This window comes from Suncus etruscus, chromosome 2 (assembly GCF_024139225.1).
Source record: "Suncus etruscus isolate mSunEtr1 chromosome 2, mSunEtr1.pri.cur, whole genome shotgun sequence".
Classification (NCBI taxonomy): domain Eukaryota; kingdom Metazoa; phylum Chordata; class Mammalia; order Eulipotyphla; family Soricidae; genus Suncus; species Suncus etruscus.
In genome coordinates, this window is record NC_064849.1 from 97,534,459 (window position 1) to 97,549,012 (window position 14,554).

General features: G+C 43.6%; 1 protein-coding gene across 1 annotated transcript in view; it reads left to right on the forward strand.

Annotated features, from left to right (window-relative positions):
- The window catches only part of AGXT2 (alanine--glyoxylate aminotransferase 2), a 93,911-nt gene extending 80,529 nt beyond the window's left edge, over positions 1-13,382 (forward strand). Inside the window, exons 13-14 of the mRNA XM_049767689.1 lie at positions 4,607-4,705; positions 13,253-13,382. Coding sequence (XP_049623646.1) covers positions 4,607-4,705; positions 13,253-13,360 — 207 coding nt within the window. The 3' untranslated portion in view covers positions 13,361-13,382. The remainder of the gene's footprint in view (positions 1-4,606; positions 4,706-13,252) is intronic.
- Positions 13,383-14,554: the final 1,172 nt, after the last annotated feature.

Below are 14,554 nucleotides of genomic sequence, written 5' to 3' on the forward strand. Positions count from 1 at the left end.
TGGCTCTGGGTTCACTCCTGGCATGCTCAGAGGATCATATGGGATGCCAGAGATCAAACCTGAGTTAGCTACATGCAAGGCAAACATCATACCTGCTGTGCTACCACTCTGGTCCCCATGAGTGATTCTTTTTTTCTGTTTTTTTGTTTTGTTTTGTTTTATTTTGTTTTGGGGTCACACCTGGTGATGCTCATGGGCTACTCCTGGTTCTGTGCTAAGAAGTCTCTCCTGGCAGGCTTAGGGGACTATATGGGATGCCAGAATTCAAACCATGGTTCATCCTGTGTTGGCTGCATGCAAAGCAAAAATGCCTTATATCTGTGCTATTGCTCCACTCCTCTGGAAGTGATTCTTGAATGCAGAGCCAGGAGTAACTCTGAGCAATGTAGAAAAAAAAAAATATATATATATATATATATATATATGTGTGTGTGTGTGTGTGTGTGTGTGTGTGTGTGTATAAGTATGTATACATACATGCAGAGAAATCGAGATCAGAGAGATAATATAGAGTTAGGCACTTTTCCTCAAATGGCTGGCCAACCCAGATTCAATCACCTGCACTCTATATAATCTTCTGAAAACTTCCAGGTGTGATCTCTGAGCAGTCAGGAGTAGCTTCTAAACAATGCTGGGTATGGCCCCCAAAAAGCTGTGCTCTGAGCTTACTCTTTGCTCTGTGCTCACGGATCACTCCTGGCAATGCAGGATTATTGGCAAGCAAAGCTAACTTTTTAGCCTCTCTACTATCTCTCTGGCCCAAGCTCTGAACCAGAGAACTGAAAGAGGACCATGTACTGGCCTAAACTATGTCCAAAAAGACTATTTAAATGTTAAAGATTGTAGTGTACCTATCTGAGACCCTGGATCTAGGTGTAGCTACCTGAGACCCACCCATTTCTGGGAGGGGTCTTGGGAACTGAATATTAGGTGTAACCTTACCTGCAAGACCCCGCCCATTCCTGGGAGGGGTCTTGGAAAAGGTAGATAAACTTTGGAGCTAGGAAATTCGGGGCTTTCGGCCCTGCTGCGCTCGCTGGCTTTTGGGTCTCTGTGTTCTGGTCTTTGACCAGCATGGAGCCCAAAGGGAAAATGACTGAAAGGAGTTAAGATGCAGAGCTAAGAATGGCTGAATGCTTGAAAGGTTATAATGTAGGCCACACACATGTGGTAGATAGGGCATGAATAAAGCTAATACTTCCTGATGCCTGCCTGTGAGTGAGTTCTATACCCGCCATTCACCTGGGCCTGAAACCTGCCGCTGGATGGGGGTTGCGGAGCCACGTGGCCTGGGATGGCAGAGGAAATCCATCGCCATCCACCGCCATCCAGCCGCATCGTCAATTATTTAATTCAACAAAAGATAAGTTGCAAAAAGACAACAATAGTATGACTGCCTTTTGTTTTCATTTTGTTGTTTTTAGGCCATACCCTGCAGCACTCAAGGCTTACTCCTGACTCTGTGGTCAGAAATTGCTCCTGGTGGAGCCAAAGTGATAGCACAGTGGTAAGGCATTTGTCTTGCACATGTCCGATCCAGAACAAACCTGGTCAGTCCCCTGGCACCCCCAGTGTCCCGTATGGTCCCCCAAGCCAGGAGCAATTTCTAAGCGCATAGCCAGGAGTAACCCCTCAACATCACCGGGTGTGGCCCAAAAACAAACAAACAAACAAACAAAAAATAGCTCCTGGCAGGCTTTGGGGACCATATGGGATGCCAGGGTTTGAACTGAAAAGGGAAATCAGCCCCCCCCCACCAATAGAAAGGGGACCAAAGACCTCGTGGTTCCCTCGTCACCCCCTTATATAGGATGGGAAGTGGGAGGGGAAGAAGAGTCCTTGAGGGCTGGACTTCCGCTACGATAACACCAATGATTCGTGAGGTAGGGGTAGAGGTGGGGCCGAGGCAGTGACGACTTCCTTAAGGGTGGGGCCAAAGCAGTGACAACTTCCCTAAAGGGCGGGGCACCCACCAAGGTTGGTGGGGGGGTGGCTGATTTCCCTTTTCAGAACCTGGGTTGGCCAGCTACAAGGCAAACTCCCTTCCCATTGTGCCATCACTCTGGCCCCAGTATGACTTCCTTTTAAAAATATGCATATAGGCATACTTTATTAAGTAAATAATTTGGTTTACCCAAATTATCAACAAGAGGCTTCTTTCTCTAGAAGTGGGAATGAGGGAGAAGAAACTGTTCCTTTTACATTATGCCTCTGTTTTCAGAGTTTTTCCAATAGCTATGGGTTACTTGTAAATTTTCAAATGCAGACTTACCCCCAAAGAGGCAAAATATAAATAAAGAAAAAAGAGAAATAGAAAGCTGCATCCAACCTTAAGAAGTTAGTGACTAACAGAGACTACTTGGTCTCCACATTTGGACCACAGACTTGAATGCAGAGTGGAGCAGGCTGTCCTGTGACCATCGTGACATTCCCAGCACTGCTTCCCTCTGTGGAATGAATACAAGATGTTTGTTTAGTCACAGCCCTGGAATCCAGGGGATGAGAAAATAGGCACAGGACAGGGAGGAACTAACCCAGGCCAAAATTTGGGTGAGGCCAAACAAACTCCACCTCCACAGTCCTGACATCAGCCAAAGAAAGCCCCATTAATCCAACTCCTTTTATACCCCCTACTCAACCTTTCTAGAAGATTCTATGCTCTGACTTCTCTGGTCCTGCCAACCATATTTAGCTTTTGTTGTGGTTGTTTGTTTTGGAGGGAATGGCATACCTGGCGAAGGTGCTCAGGAGTTAGTCCTGGCTCTTTGCTAGAAATTGCTCCTGGCAGGCTCTGGGAACTATATGGATTGTTGGGCTTTGAACCTGGGTCAGTCCTGTGTGGGCCACGTGCAAGGCAAACGCCCTACTGTTATGCTATCACTCTGGCCCCCATATTTTGGCTTCTTTCTGGTTCTCATATCTGAGCCCAAATTTATTCCAGGATTTTGCTCCTTTAATAATGAGAACCTAAGGCACAAACAGGTTGGTGTGAAGACTTGTGGGTGGTCCTTGAAAAGATCTACAAGTTTCCTTCACAACTTTGTATTTGGGCCCGGAGAGATAGCCCAAACTTTGTCAAATGAAAATTTGAATATGACTTCCTCAATGTTAAACTTGATGACCAACAAAAGACATGCCTCTGTAGCGAGGGGGGAGTGGGTAAAAGCCTGGGGCCTGTGGAGGGAAAGCAGGAAGAAGAGACTAAGGTGACCCCTGAGAGCCAGGCTGGAGTGCGCACTGTGCATCTGTCTTCAAGGGCAGCTCCCTCAGCCCAGGTCATGATGCAGTATGTTTTGTAAATACAAAGTTTCTTTTTTTTTTTTTTTTTTTTTGGTTTTTGGGCCACCCCCGGCTGTGCTCAGGGTTTACTCCTGGCTATCTGCTCAGAAATAACTCCCGGCAGACACGGGGGACCATATGGGACACCGGGATTCGAACCAACCACCTTTGGTCCTGGATCGGCTGCTTGCAAGGCAAACCCGCTGTGCTATCTCTCCGGGCCCAAATACAAAGTATTTTAAAGTATTTACTTTTATACAAAGTATTTAAATACAATTTAAAATTGTAAATTTTAAAGTAAAATTTAAAAATTGTAAATTTAAAATTTAAAAATATTTGAATACAAAGTATTTTCAAAGTATTCACTTATATTGCTACAAATACAGATTGCCACATGAATTCATAATTCTCTCTCTCTCTCTCTCTCTCTCTCTCTCTCTCTCTCTCTCTCTCTCTCTCTCTCTCTCTCTCTCATATTTTTGTGTCACAATCAGCTGTGCTCAAGACTTACTCCAGGATCACTCCATGGAGTAAGGCAAGGTTCAAGTCCATATGTGGTGCTGAGGATCAAACCCCTGTCAGTAGGCCATGAGCAAGGCAAGCACCCTACACACTGTACTATCTCTCCAGCCCCACTCATGCAAGCTGCCCAGCCATCCCCAGATCCTCATGTGGGGACTAATCCAGAGGCCTCTTGTTTGGAATTGGCCTCTTGATTCCCAAAGCATTTACCTTTCCTACCCTTGGAGGTTTTAGTCTTTCTTGGGGGAGAAAAGGACAAATTTCACTAATTAAAAGTTGATGACAAATGAGCCCTACCCAACTGCCCAGCACAACCATGGTGGGCCAAGGAAAACTGAATTATTTGTGTCATTGAGCAAGCCCTGAGCCATTGCTTGGACTTTGAAATGAGCTGAAGCGAAACAAAAGCAAATGAAGCCCTGAGCAGAAGTCGACTCCTAGTTTAGCTGTTTAAGAACCAGTTCTGGAGTTAGCTGAGCCTTTCAGTGGTTCTCTACATTCAATTCCACTTTGTCTTTGGAATTTGGAGTGAATCTAAATAGAAACAGATCACTTTAATACTCTTTCTCTGTCTCTCTTTACTCTCTCCCCCCCTCTCTCTCCCTCCCTCCCTCTCTCTCTCTTTCTCTCTCTCTCTTTCACATATATACACACACAGATCATTTATTCTAATTTTGTTCAATCACAGGGAGAGAGACTGAGAAAGGGAAGAGCATGTTGATTATTTGGGGTGACTTGCTATCTTGTAAATCATGTGTTAGACAATTCAGACACCAAAATAAATCTTATAAAAATATATTGACAGGTGAACCGTCAACCTCTTCCCCGTGAAGAAGTAAATCAAATCCACGAGGACTGTAAGCACATGGGACTCCTAATTGGCAGAGGTGGCATTTTTTCTCAGGTAAGAAGAAAAAAAAAAAGCCTGTTTTGCAAGGAAGGTGCAGTACAGCTTTTATTCCACTAGATGGCACCATGGTTAAAAGATTGGGTTAGCAGGAACTCGTCTAACAGGCATAAACTACAGGTAGACACAGCCAAGGATTGTCTAACAGAATTATACTAACAGGGAATTTACCTCCTGCCTCACAACAGTCACGCAGTAAATAGCTTGTTACTATATTTTCACATATTCTGACCCTTGAAAGAGCAAACTTGGTGATCTTAATTCAGTCCAGCACTCTTCACTCGGGCTAGGAGATGAAACCATTCCTAGTGCTCCATCCTGATAAAGTCAATTTAGGCTCCACAGTCAGGTCCCTAGTTCTGCCCTTCCCGGAGGGCTTGAGGCTACCACTATTAGGAAAACAATCCAACCCCTAAACTCCCACATTTCCAATACACCCCAACAAGAATCAGCTCCAGGCAGGACAGGCATTAAGAATTAGGATGGGGCCGGAGAGATAGCATGGAGGTAAGGCATTTGCCTTTCATGCAGAAGGTCATCAGTTGAATCCCGGCGTCCCATATGGTCTCCCGTGCCTGCCAGGAGCAATTTCTGAGCCTGGAGCCAGGAATAACCCCTGAGCACTGCCGGGTGTGACCCAAAAACCACAAAACAAAAACAAAAACAAGAATTAGGGTAAGTTCTGGTTCCTCCCCTAATATCTGTGATTGGTTACCTTTATTTACCATTTGATACTTGTTTGTTTGGGGGCCACACACAGCGGTGCTCAGGAATAACTCCTGGTCCAGCTCAAGCGACCATATGGAATGCCAGAGATCAAATCCAAGTCATCCTCCTGCAAGACAAAAGCCCGCCTCCCACTATACCCAGGTTCTAGCCTCCATTTGTATTTCTTTTTCTTTCCCATTCCCTTCCCTCTGCTGATGTCATTGCCATTTTGAGGATGTGGGCTGGGGCACAGGGCACTGGGCCATACAGTGTTAGCTGTGGTGCTCACTGAGGTGCCACACCAGGTTGTGGTGCTTTTTACTCTCAGCCACAGTGCTCCTGGGGGCTACACTCTTTTAGCTGCATTGCTTGCCCACATGCTCACTGAGAGTTCTGCTTCTCTTGTTCTAGTGCTCACACACATTTTGGTTATAGAGCTGGTTAGGGATCAGCATGATACTTACACAAGTATTTGTTGCCAGTCTTCCTTTCTACCTGAGGTGCTAGCATGTCTTTATAATAGTGCTCACCAGGGGCATTCCCTTCAGCTGGTGCAGCTAGAAATCACTTGTGCCAGGGATCACAGAGAGTGGGGTTGTCAGGACTGTGGCCCAGGCAGAGGATTCTCAGCCTAACACTTGCAAGGAAGGCAGGGTGCTCTCCATCACTGACTATGCCTCAGAACCCCTCTTTCACTTTTCTTTTTTTTTGGGGGGGGGAGTTTGGGCACTCCAGGGGTTGCTCAGGGTTGCTCCTGGCTCTGGGCTCAGAAATCACTCCTGGCAGGCTTGGGAGACCATATGGGATGCCAGGGTTCAAATCCATGTCTTTCGCATGCAAGGCAGACTCCCTACCCTCTATGCTATCACTCGAGCCCCTTGCACGTTTTGTTTCAATTTTCTTTTCCTTATATTTAAACAGCAGTTACAGTGGCCAGAGTGATAGCACAGCAGGTAGGGTGTTTGTCTTGCATGCAGTTGACCCAGGTTTGATCCCTGCATCCCATATGGTCCCAGGCACTGCCAAAAATAACCCCTGAGCTCAGAGCCAGGAGTAACCTCTGAGCACCAACAGGTGTGACCCCAAAACCAATCAATCTATCAATAAATAAATAATAAACACTGGTTAAAAATTGCTAGAGTGAATTTAAACTTCACAATGTACAGCACCCTTCATCATGCACATTTCCAGCCACCAAACTCCCCAATTTCTCTCCCATCCTCATCCCCTACCTTGTCTCTGGGGAGACATTTTACATCTCTCTCTATGTCTCTCTGTCTCTATCTCTTTCTATTCCTTTTTTTCTTTTAGTTTTGTCCAGAGTGATCCATTCCAACTATCACTGGCATAGAGGTCCCTCCTCTGCCCTAACTGCACAGCTCCGCTATTTATGGCAAGCTTCCTAGCCTGGACAGATTCTTCTGGCCCTTGCCTCTATTGTCTCTGGATATTATCACCATACTACTTTTTTCTTATATCCCACAAATGAGTGAGATTATTCTATGTCTCACTCATTTAATTCAGAATAATACTCTCCATATCCATCTATGTATATGCAAACTTTATGACTTTATTTTTCCTAACAGCTGCATAGTGTAGTATGAAATAATTAACAATGGGGCTGGATGGCGATGGATGGAGGCCTTTGTGCTTAGGCCCCAGCCACGTGGCTTCATCCCCATCCAGCTGGCGGATTCCAGGCCCAGGTAATCGGCGTAATCAAGACTCACTCACAGGCAGGCTTCAGGAAGAAATATCTTTATTCATGCCCTATTCACCACATGTGTGTGGCCTATCTCATAACCTTTTAAGCACTAGTTATTCTTGGCCCTGCATCTAAACTCCTTTCAGCCATTTTCCCTTTGGGCTCCATGCTGGTCAAAGACCAGAACACAGAAACCCAGAAGCCAGAGCGCCCAGCAGCGCAGAATGGGCAAAGAGCCAAAAGGCCAAAAAGCCAAAAGGCCCAAATTCCCTTGGTTCAAGCCTTATATAACATTTCCCAGACCCCTCCCAGGAATGGGAGGGTCTAGCAGGTAAGGTTACACCTACTATCCGGTTCCCAAGACCCCTCCCAGAAGTGGGTGGGTCTAGGGTCTTAAATAGGTACACCCACATTTCCTCCTTTTCTTAATATTTTTATGCACCAACATAATAGAGTGAAAATTAATATACCAGCCCTTTTTAAAAACATATTTTTGCAAAATATACTTTACACCTGTAACCTAAAATTTTATTAATGCTTTTTTACCAAGCACTATTTTGGAACTTTCATGTTCCTATACTTTTAAACTATATTGAGGGAACTTCATGTTCCTATACCTATTCTATACACAAGTACTGCAGCATACATGCATAACATACATTTTAAAAACAGGCTAAGTACATTGAAATACACAGTAAAACATTTTGCAATAGAAAATATTAACTATGAAAGACAACAGAACACATTTAAATCATAAAGAAAATGACTAAGACAAAGATGCAGGTGGTTAGAAATTAGATGTTTAAATGATCTAAACAGAACTACTTCCCTTTTATTTTTATTTTTTAACCACTAACTAACTAAAACTTATTACATTACCAACTATGAGTAAAATATTACTACCCACTAATTTTCTACACCTAAAACCATAGTTTAGATTAATTTGTCCCACGCTGATCTCACCACGTGGCTTTTGTAAACTTTTAAAGTTCAGATGTTGGTTTGTCCCACGCTGATCTTACCACGTGGCTTTCTTTCGTAGTTTCAGGCTCCGCTGCCGGTTTGTGATCTGGAGCATGGATTCCAGGTTTTTCGCTTTTCCGGGCAAAACTGAGCCCAGCCCAGCCCAGCCCAGCCCAGCCCAGCCGAGCCGAGCTGCTTGGAGCTTTTCGCCGCAGGGGCTTCACCGCTGCCTTTTTTCCCCTCTGGGAGCACTTTGGAAGCAGCTTATGGCCGTTCAGAGTTCCAAGTGATTTAAACTAAAAGTTCAGTTCGAAATTTCCAAAGTCGAAATCCAAATTCAAGCCAAAGGTCATTTTCAGAAAATCAGTCCATTTTTAATAGTCTTTTTTCTCCTCCTTTTCCAATTTAGACTTTTAATAAGTCTTTGAAGAGGCCCAGGTTTTTGTTTTTTGTAACAAAGTTTCAGTTCTGGGCCTGGGCCTGGGCTGGAGGTGATGCAAGCTTTCACCTTTCTTATTTTAATTGCCCTTCTTCCCCTAGAAGGGGTCACAGCCATGTTTGAACATTGTTGCACGTGGCCCAGGGTTTTGGGCTTAGTGCACCCGAAAAGAGCCAAAATGAAACAGAAGAGCAGAAATCTCACCATTTTCGCTGTTTTGTTGGGTCCAGGATTCAGGTCAAAGTTCGGATTTCTGATAAGGAATGGCCAGAAAATTGGCCTCTACAAGAAATTCCATACTCGCTAGAAGGAGTGGGAGGCTTAAGTTCCTGTCTGTTAAGTAAAAGGACTATGGTAGTTCACGGCCCAGAAAACCAAAAGGCCAAAAAGCCAAAAGGCCCAAATTCCCTTGGTTCAAGCCTTATATAACATTTCCCAGACCCCTCCCAGGAATGGGAGGGTCTAGCAGGTAAGGTTACACCTACTATCCGGTTCCCAAGACCCCTCCCAGAAGTGGGTGGGTCTAGGGTCTTAAATAGGTACACCCACACATAGTATTCCATTGATGATCCATGGATGTGCCACAGTTTCTTTAGCCACTCATATTCCTCAAAACTAAAGTCTTTCACATTTTTAACATTGCTCACTAGTTTTCCTGCCCCATTCCTGCTTCTTACTTTATGTCAGTGCACTCTCTGGCTTCAAACTTCCCAAAGAAAATGAAAATTATCAGGCAAGTCCTCTATCTAGACTCTACCCATCTTCCACTGCATCACAGATGCAGCCGACATTTCCTCTTCTCTACTTAAGAATACATCACAGTGACCTCATATATTTGACTTTCTCCCAGTCTATAATCTAGCAGGGCTGCAGCTCTTCCTGCCTAACAAACCACATTAAACAGAGGCTGCATGAACCATTTTGCTGGTTGATATAGTCCTGGTCATATATGTTACATAAAGAGTATTGGTTACATAAAGAGTAACCAATGATATAAAATTTCAAGATCTATAACTTAGGAATCCAGAAAAAAATCACTGTTTGCTTGATGGGTTATTCCTTTGTTATCTAAAGAACATTAAATATTAAGTGACATTTGTTATGTTGCTTATTAAAGCGAAAATAAGAGGAAGAGCTGGTCCCATCCTTTATCAAACTGACCAGGAGAGAAAGACATATAGGCAGTGATTTTTAGTGCAAGGTCATCATAGTATCATAAGAGAAAGTCAATGGGATTCCCAGGTCATCCTTTCTGGCTAGGCTGAGCTTTCAGTGCCAAAGCCAATACTCTTTGTGGAAACATGACAGAATGCTACTAGTGATATTTAATTCATGTGGTTGGAACCTAAGGTTAGAGGCACTAAGTGGCCACACACTATTTTGAGCACTGCCTGCACTGGCTTATTTAGTATACTAAACTTTTGTGTGTTGGGGGGGGGTCATACCTGGCTGTGTCAGGGGTTACTTCTGGCTCTGCACTCAGAAATCACTCCTGGAGAGGTGCACAGGGTGACATATGGGATGCCAGGAATCAAAGCCAGGTTGGTTGCATGCAAGGCAAATGCTTTAACCACTGTACTACCACTCTGGCCCCTAGTACACTCAAATTTCTTCATCTGAGGTGTTATGGATCCCATATTCTTCAGAGGAGGCTGTAACTCCAAGGGGAAGTATTGAAGAGTATAATTTGGAAGACATTAATATGGAAGTGAGTGATGGAAAATGAGGAAGAATTCCTGGGAAGTGGAATAAGCTGAGGCTTAAAAAAAAAAAAAAAAACATTTAAAGGCACACATGAGGCCTTGAAGGTAACTCAAAGCACTGGAGCTTGGATCCATCCATCACAGGCTCTGCAAGGTGGCCCCAGCTACAGGGGTACCAATCTACTCCCTAATCATCATGCTGGGAGTAGACCTAGAAGACCAGGTATGACCAAAAAGATAAAAAGTAGAAAAAGGGGGACATTTAAAGGGCAGACAAAGAAAAGGATAGAAAAGAGATTTAAAGGCAGAGAGACAAGAGGAAGGAAATGTTTGGTATTTCTGAGCCATAAGACTAAGGGCTTTGGGCCCAGAGAGATAGCACAGCGGTGTTTGCCTTGCAAGCAGCTGATCCAGGACCTAAGGTGGTTGGTTCAAATCCCGGTGTCCCATATGGTCCCCCGTGCCTGCCAGGAGCTATTTCTGAGCAGACAGCCAGGAGTAACCCCTGAGCACCACCGGGTATGGCCCAAAAAACAAACAAAAAAAAAAAAGACTAAGGGCTTTGTTGGGGTTGCTGGAAAGCAGAGAGTCCTGACAGCAAGAGAGTACAGGGGTTCAAGAGAGGAAAGGGCCAAAGTGGACACATGGATTATACACTTAGCATGTGGTTAGTAGATTTGGTCAAAGAGCTGTCTGGAGATTGAGAGGAGCAGAAATCAGACCTTAGTGGGTTGACTTAGAGTGAAATTTAATGTTCAATGAGCCCTAACTGGTTGAGATGAAAGGAGACAAGAGCCTTTGGGTGGTATCTGAGGAGAGGTATCAGAAATCATCATTATACCTGAGATAATTTGCATTTGGGTCTAGAGAATTTAAAGCCAGGTTATTTGTAGAGAAAATTAAAACAAAATTGCAGGTACAGAAGATAAAGTGATACCTAGAGTGACTCAGACATGAGGAAATATCAAAGATCAAGGGTTCAGGTGGAATCTTTGAAGTTGAGTGATAGTAGAGATGCCTCATTCTCTGGACCTTCCAGCAAGACTGTAAGAATATAGGTGGGGTCCAGAGAGATAGCATGGAGGTAAGGCATTTGCCTTACCTTTCATGCAGAAGGATGGTGGTTCGAATCCCGGTATCCCATATGGTCCCCTGTGCCTGGCAGGGTCGATTTCTGAGCATAGAGCCAGGAGTAAGCACTGAGCATTGCCGGGTGTTACCCAAAAACCAAAAAAAAAAAAAAAAAGAAAAAGAATATAGGTGGGAGCAAAGCAGAGTATGGCAAGTTCTGTTCTAGAAACTTCTCAGAAGCATGAGGCAATATTATCTATCGATAATATTGATAATATTATTTATTGATAATAGGGACAGTGATAGGAGTCGAGAGTGGACATTCAGAGAATGACAAATATTTGAATGAGAGAGGAAGTTGACAGAAGATAAGGGAAATTAGGGAGCCAGCAGAGAGAACTGTCTGTTTTGCTAATGGGATCCATCTTTCCAGCAGAGTGAAGTTCTCTAACCCTCTTCTATGTTGGAGTTCAGTCATAGCTTTGATCAGGGTTGGAAGAGGAGACAGGAGAGAAGGTGGGAGATGCAAGCAAAATGGAGAATAATGTTAGGAGGAAAATGGTGGAGGAGTTAGGAGAGTGACACTTTACTGAAAAGTGCACGTGTCATCAAGTCAAAAATTGAGTTATTCCTGGTTGGAAGTTGGCTTGTAACATTGGCATTGGGTGTGAGTGGTTGGTTATGAAGGAGTGGAGCTGAAGATTCCAAGAGTTGTGGCATAAAGAAATGAAGAAGTTGCTTTGTTGGATTGAATTTGCAGACATGTAGGCCACCCCCAGTGACGGCAAAAATGGAGCATCTAGAGGAGTCGAAATCTCAGCTCAGATTAAGGAAGAACATGAGGCAAGCAGGTGATGAAAAGAAAAGAGGGCAGAGCCAGATGGTACCAGAATTATTGAGAGAATGGAGAGCACATGGCTTGGAGACAGCATTAAAGAGGGAGGAGACCAGCCTATGAAGCAATGTCATATAAAAACAAGATTTGGGATTCTTAGTTCAGTGCATTTCCTCAAAATCATATTTGATCATAGATAATGAGGTATAGTAGAGGTGACACAGATACATTGAGTAGAGAGTCTTGGATATTTGAATATTTGGTGGTGGAGAGATGAGGTAATTGAGTACATTAAGATCAAGATCCGGGACCGGAAGGGTAAGCTGTCTACCTTGCAAGTGCTAGCGTAGGACGGACCGTGGTTCGATCCCCGGGCGTCCCATATGGTCCCCCCAAGCCAGGGGCGATTTCTGAGCACATAGCCAGGAGTAACCCCTTAGTGTCAAACAGGTGTGGCCCAAAAAACAAAAAACAAACAAACAAAAAAAAAAAAGATCAAGATCAGGGGACTGGAGAGATCTCATGAAGGTAAGACATTTGCCTTGCATGCAGAAGGACAGTGGTTTGAATCTCGGCAGCCCATATAGTCCCCTGAGCCTGCCAGGAGCGATTTCTGATCATAGAGCCAGGAGTAACCCCGAGCGTTGCCAGATGTGACCCAAAAAAAAAAAATCAAGATCAAAATATTAACGCTATTGTAGGGGGCATAGGAATAGTACAGCAGTTAGTGCATTTGCTTTGCACTTAGCCAACCCAAGCTCAATTCCTGTATCCCATATGGTCCCCCAAGTCCACCAGGAATGGTCACTGAATGCAGAGCCAGTTGTAAACTTTCAGTAGTGCCAGGTGTGGCTCTCCCCCAACCCCAAACTTGTCAACACTATTGTAAATATATGACCAAGACATCATAATTGAAATTTTTAACAATGAGTTTACCAAGGGAGTGGAAGAGTTCTACAGAACATTGGTGGAGGGATGTTGACCTCTAGTGGTAAGTGTGACCATTGTTATTATTATTATTAATGTTATTATTATTATAAATCACAGTGCCTAAACACAATTATTTTAACCATATTTAATCCTACAATGAATCTTTATCTACTTTCCTTTGTCTTCCCAGACATTTCGAATTGCCCCTCCAATGTGCATCACTAAATCAGATGTTGATTTTGCTGTGGAAGTATTTCGTTCTGCGATAGTCCGGCATATGAATAGAAGAGCTAAATAAAAAATTTAATTAATTAAGCATATACATATGTCTCCTGTGTTTCTTACTTGTACTGAAGAAATTTTTTTGTTTTGTTTTTGTTTATTTTTTGTATTTTTTTTTAATTTTTTTAGATTTTTGGGTCACACCCAGCAGCGCTCCAGGGTTACTCCTGGCTCTATGCTCTGGCAGGCTCGGAGGACCATATGGGACGCTGGGATTCAAACCATCATCCTTCTGCATGCAAGGCAAACGCCCTACATCCATGCTGCTATCTCTTCAGTCCCTACTGAAGAATTTTTTATTTTTTTGAGGAATTCCAGAACCCCTAATTTGAGCTGTGAGAGACAGGACTGACTGCCTAGCTGCACGGTCTAATCACAAAGCCCCTATAATCCCGAGAAATCTTTCCTTCAGCAAAGGATCTCTATCCTAACTCTGAGAATAAAGCCAATGAGTGGCCATTTGAAACCCCTTTAAGTGATGTGTTTTAAGCATGATGTATGCATATTTTTGGTCAATAAATCCAGAAGAGAAATCATTTGGTGAAGGTGCCTTCCAGGAAGCTTCTGTAAGCTTCACTCTTCATCTATAGCTGAAAAATCTTCTGAACCTAAACTGACATATTCCATGATGGAATGACAAAAGCCGATTCAGCCAATAGGGGTCTGGGAGACAGTGTGAGATACAAAGGTGAAAGAAGATGAGTTCCTCTGGCTATCAGCACACAACTGATTTCATCCAAATTGGAGCCATGTCACCTTGTCTGTGAGACAATAAATCTGCCATCCTTCATGGCCTTTTTGTTTTATGTTTCTTTAATTGACACTAAAAGTATTTTAATGATGCAGAAAACACCTCTAGAGAGAGAATTTACCTCTTCTCCTTGAACATCGTTAAGATATTAGTCAGAATCCTCTCAGTTTCTACCTGAACTAAACCTCATTACTTCTTATGTAATATTTCCCAAGAACAGAATGTTTGAACTTCAGCCATTTAAATACACATTCGTCACGTGTCTCCTGTGTGTGTGCATGTCACCTAACCTAAAATGGAATTAACATATTTTCTTAATTTGACTTTTGTTTTTGTTTTGGGGCCACACTCAGCTGTGCTCAGGGCTAACTCCTGGCTGTGCTCTCAAGGATCACTCAAGGCAGACTTGGGAAACTATTATGTGCTGTTGAAATTGAGCCAAGGTCATTTGCATTCAAG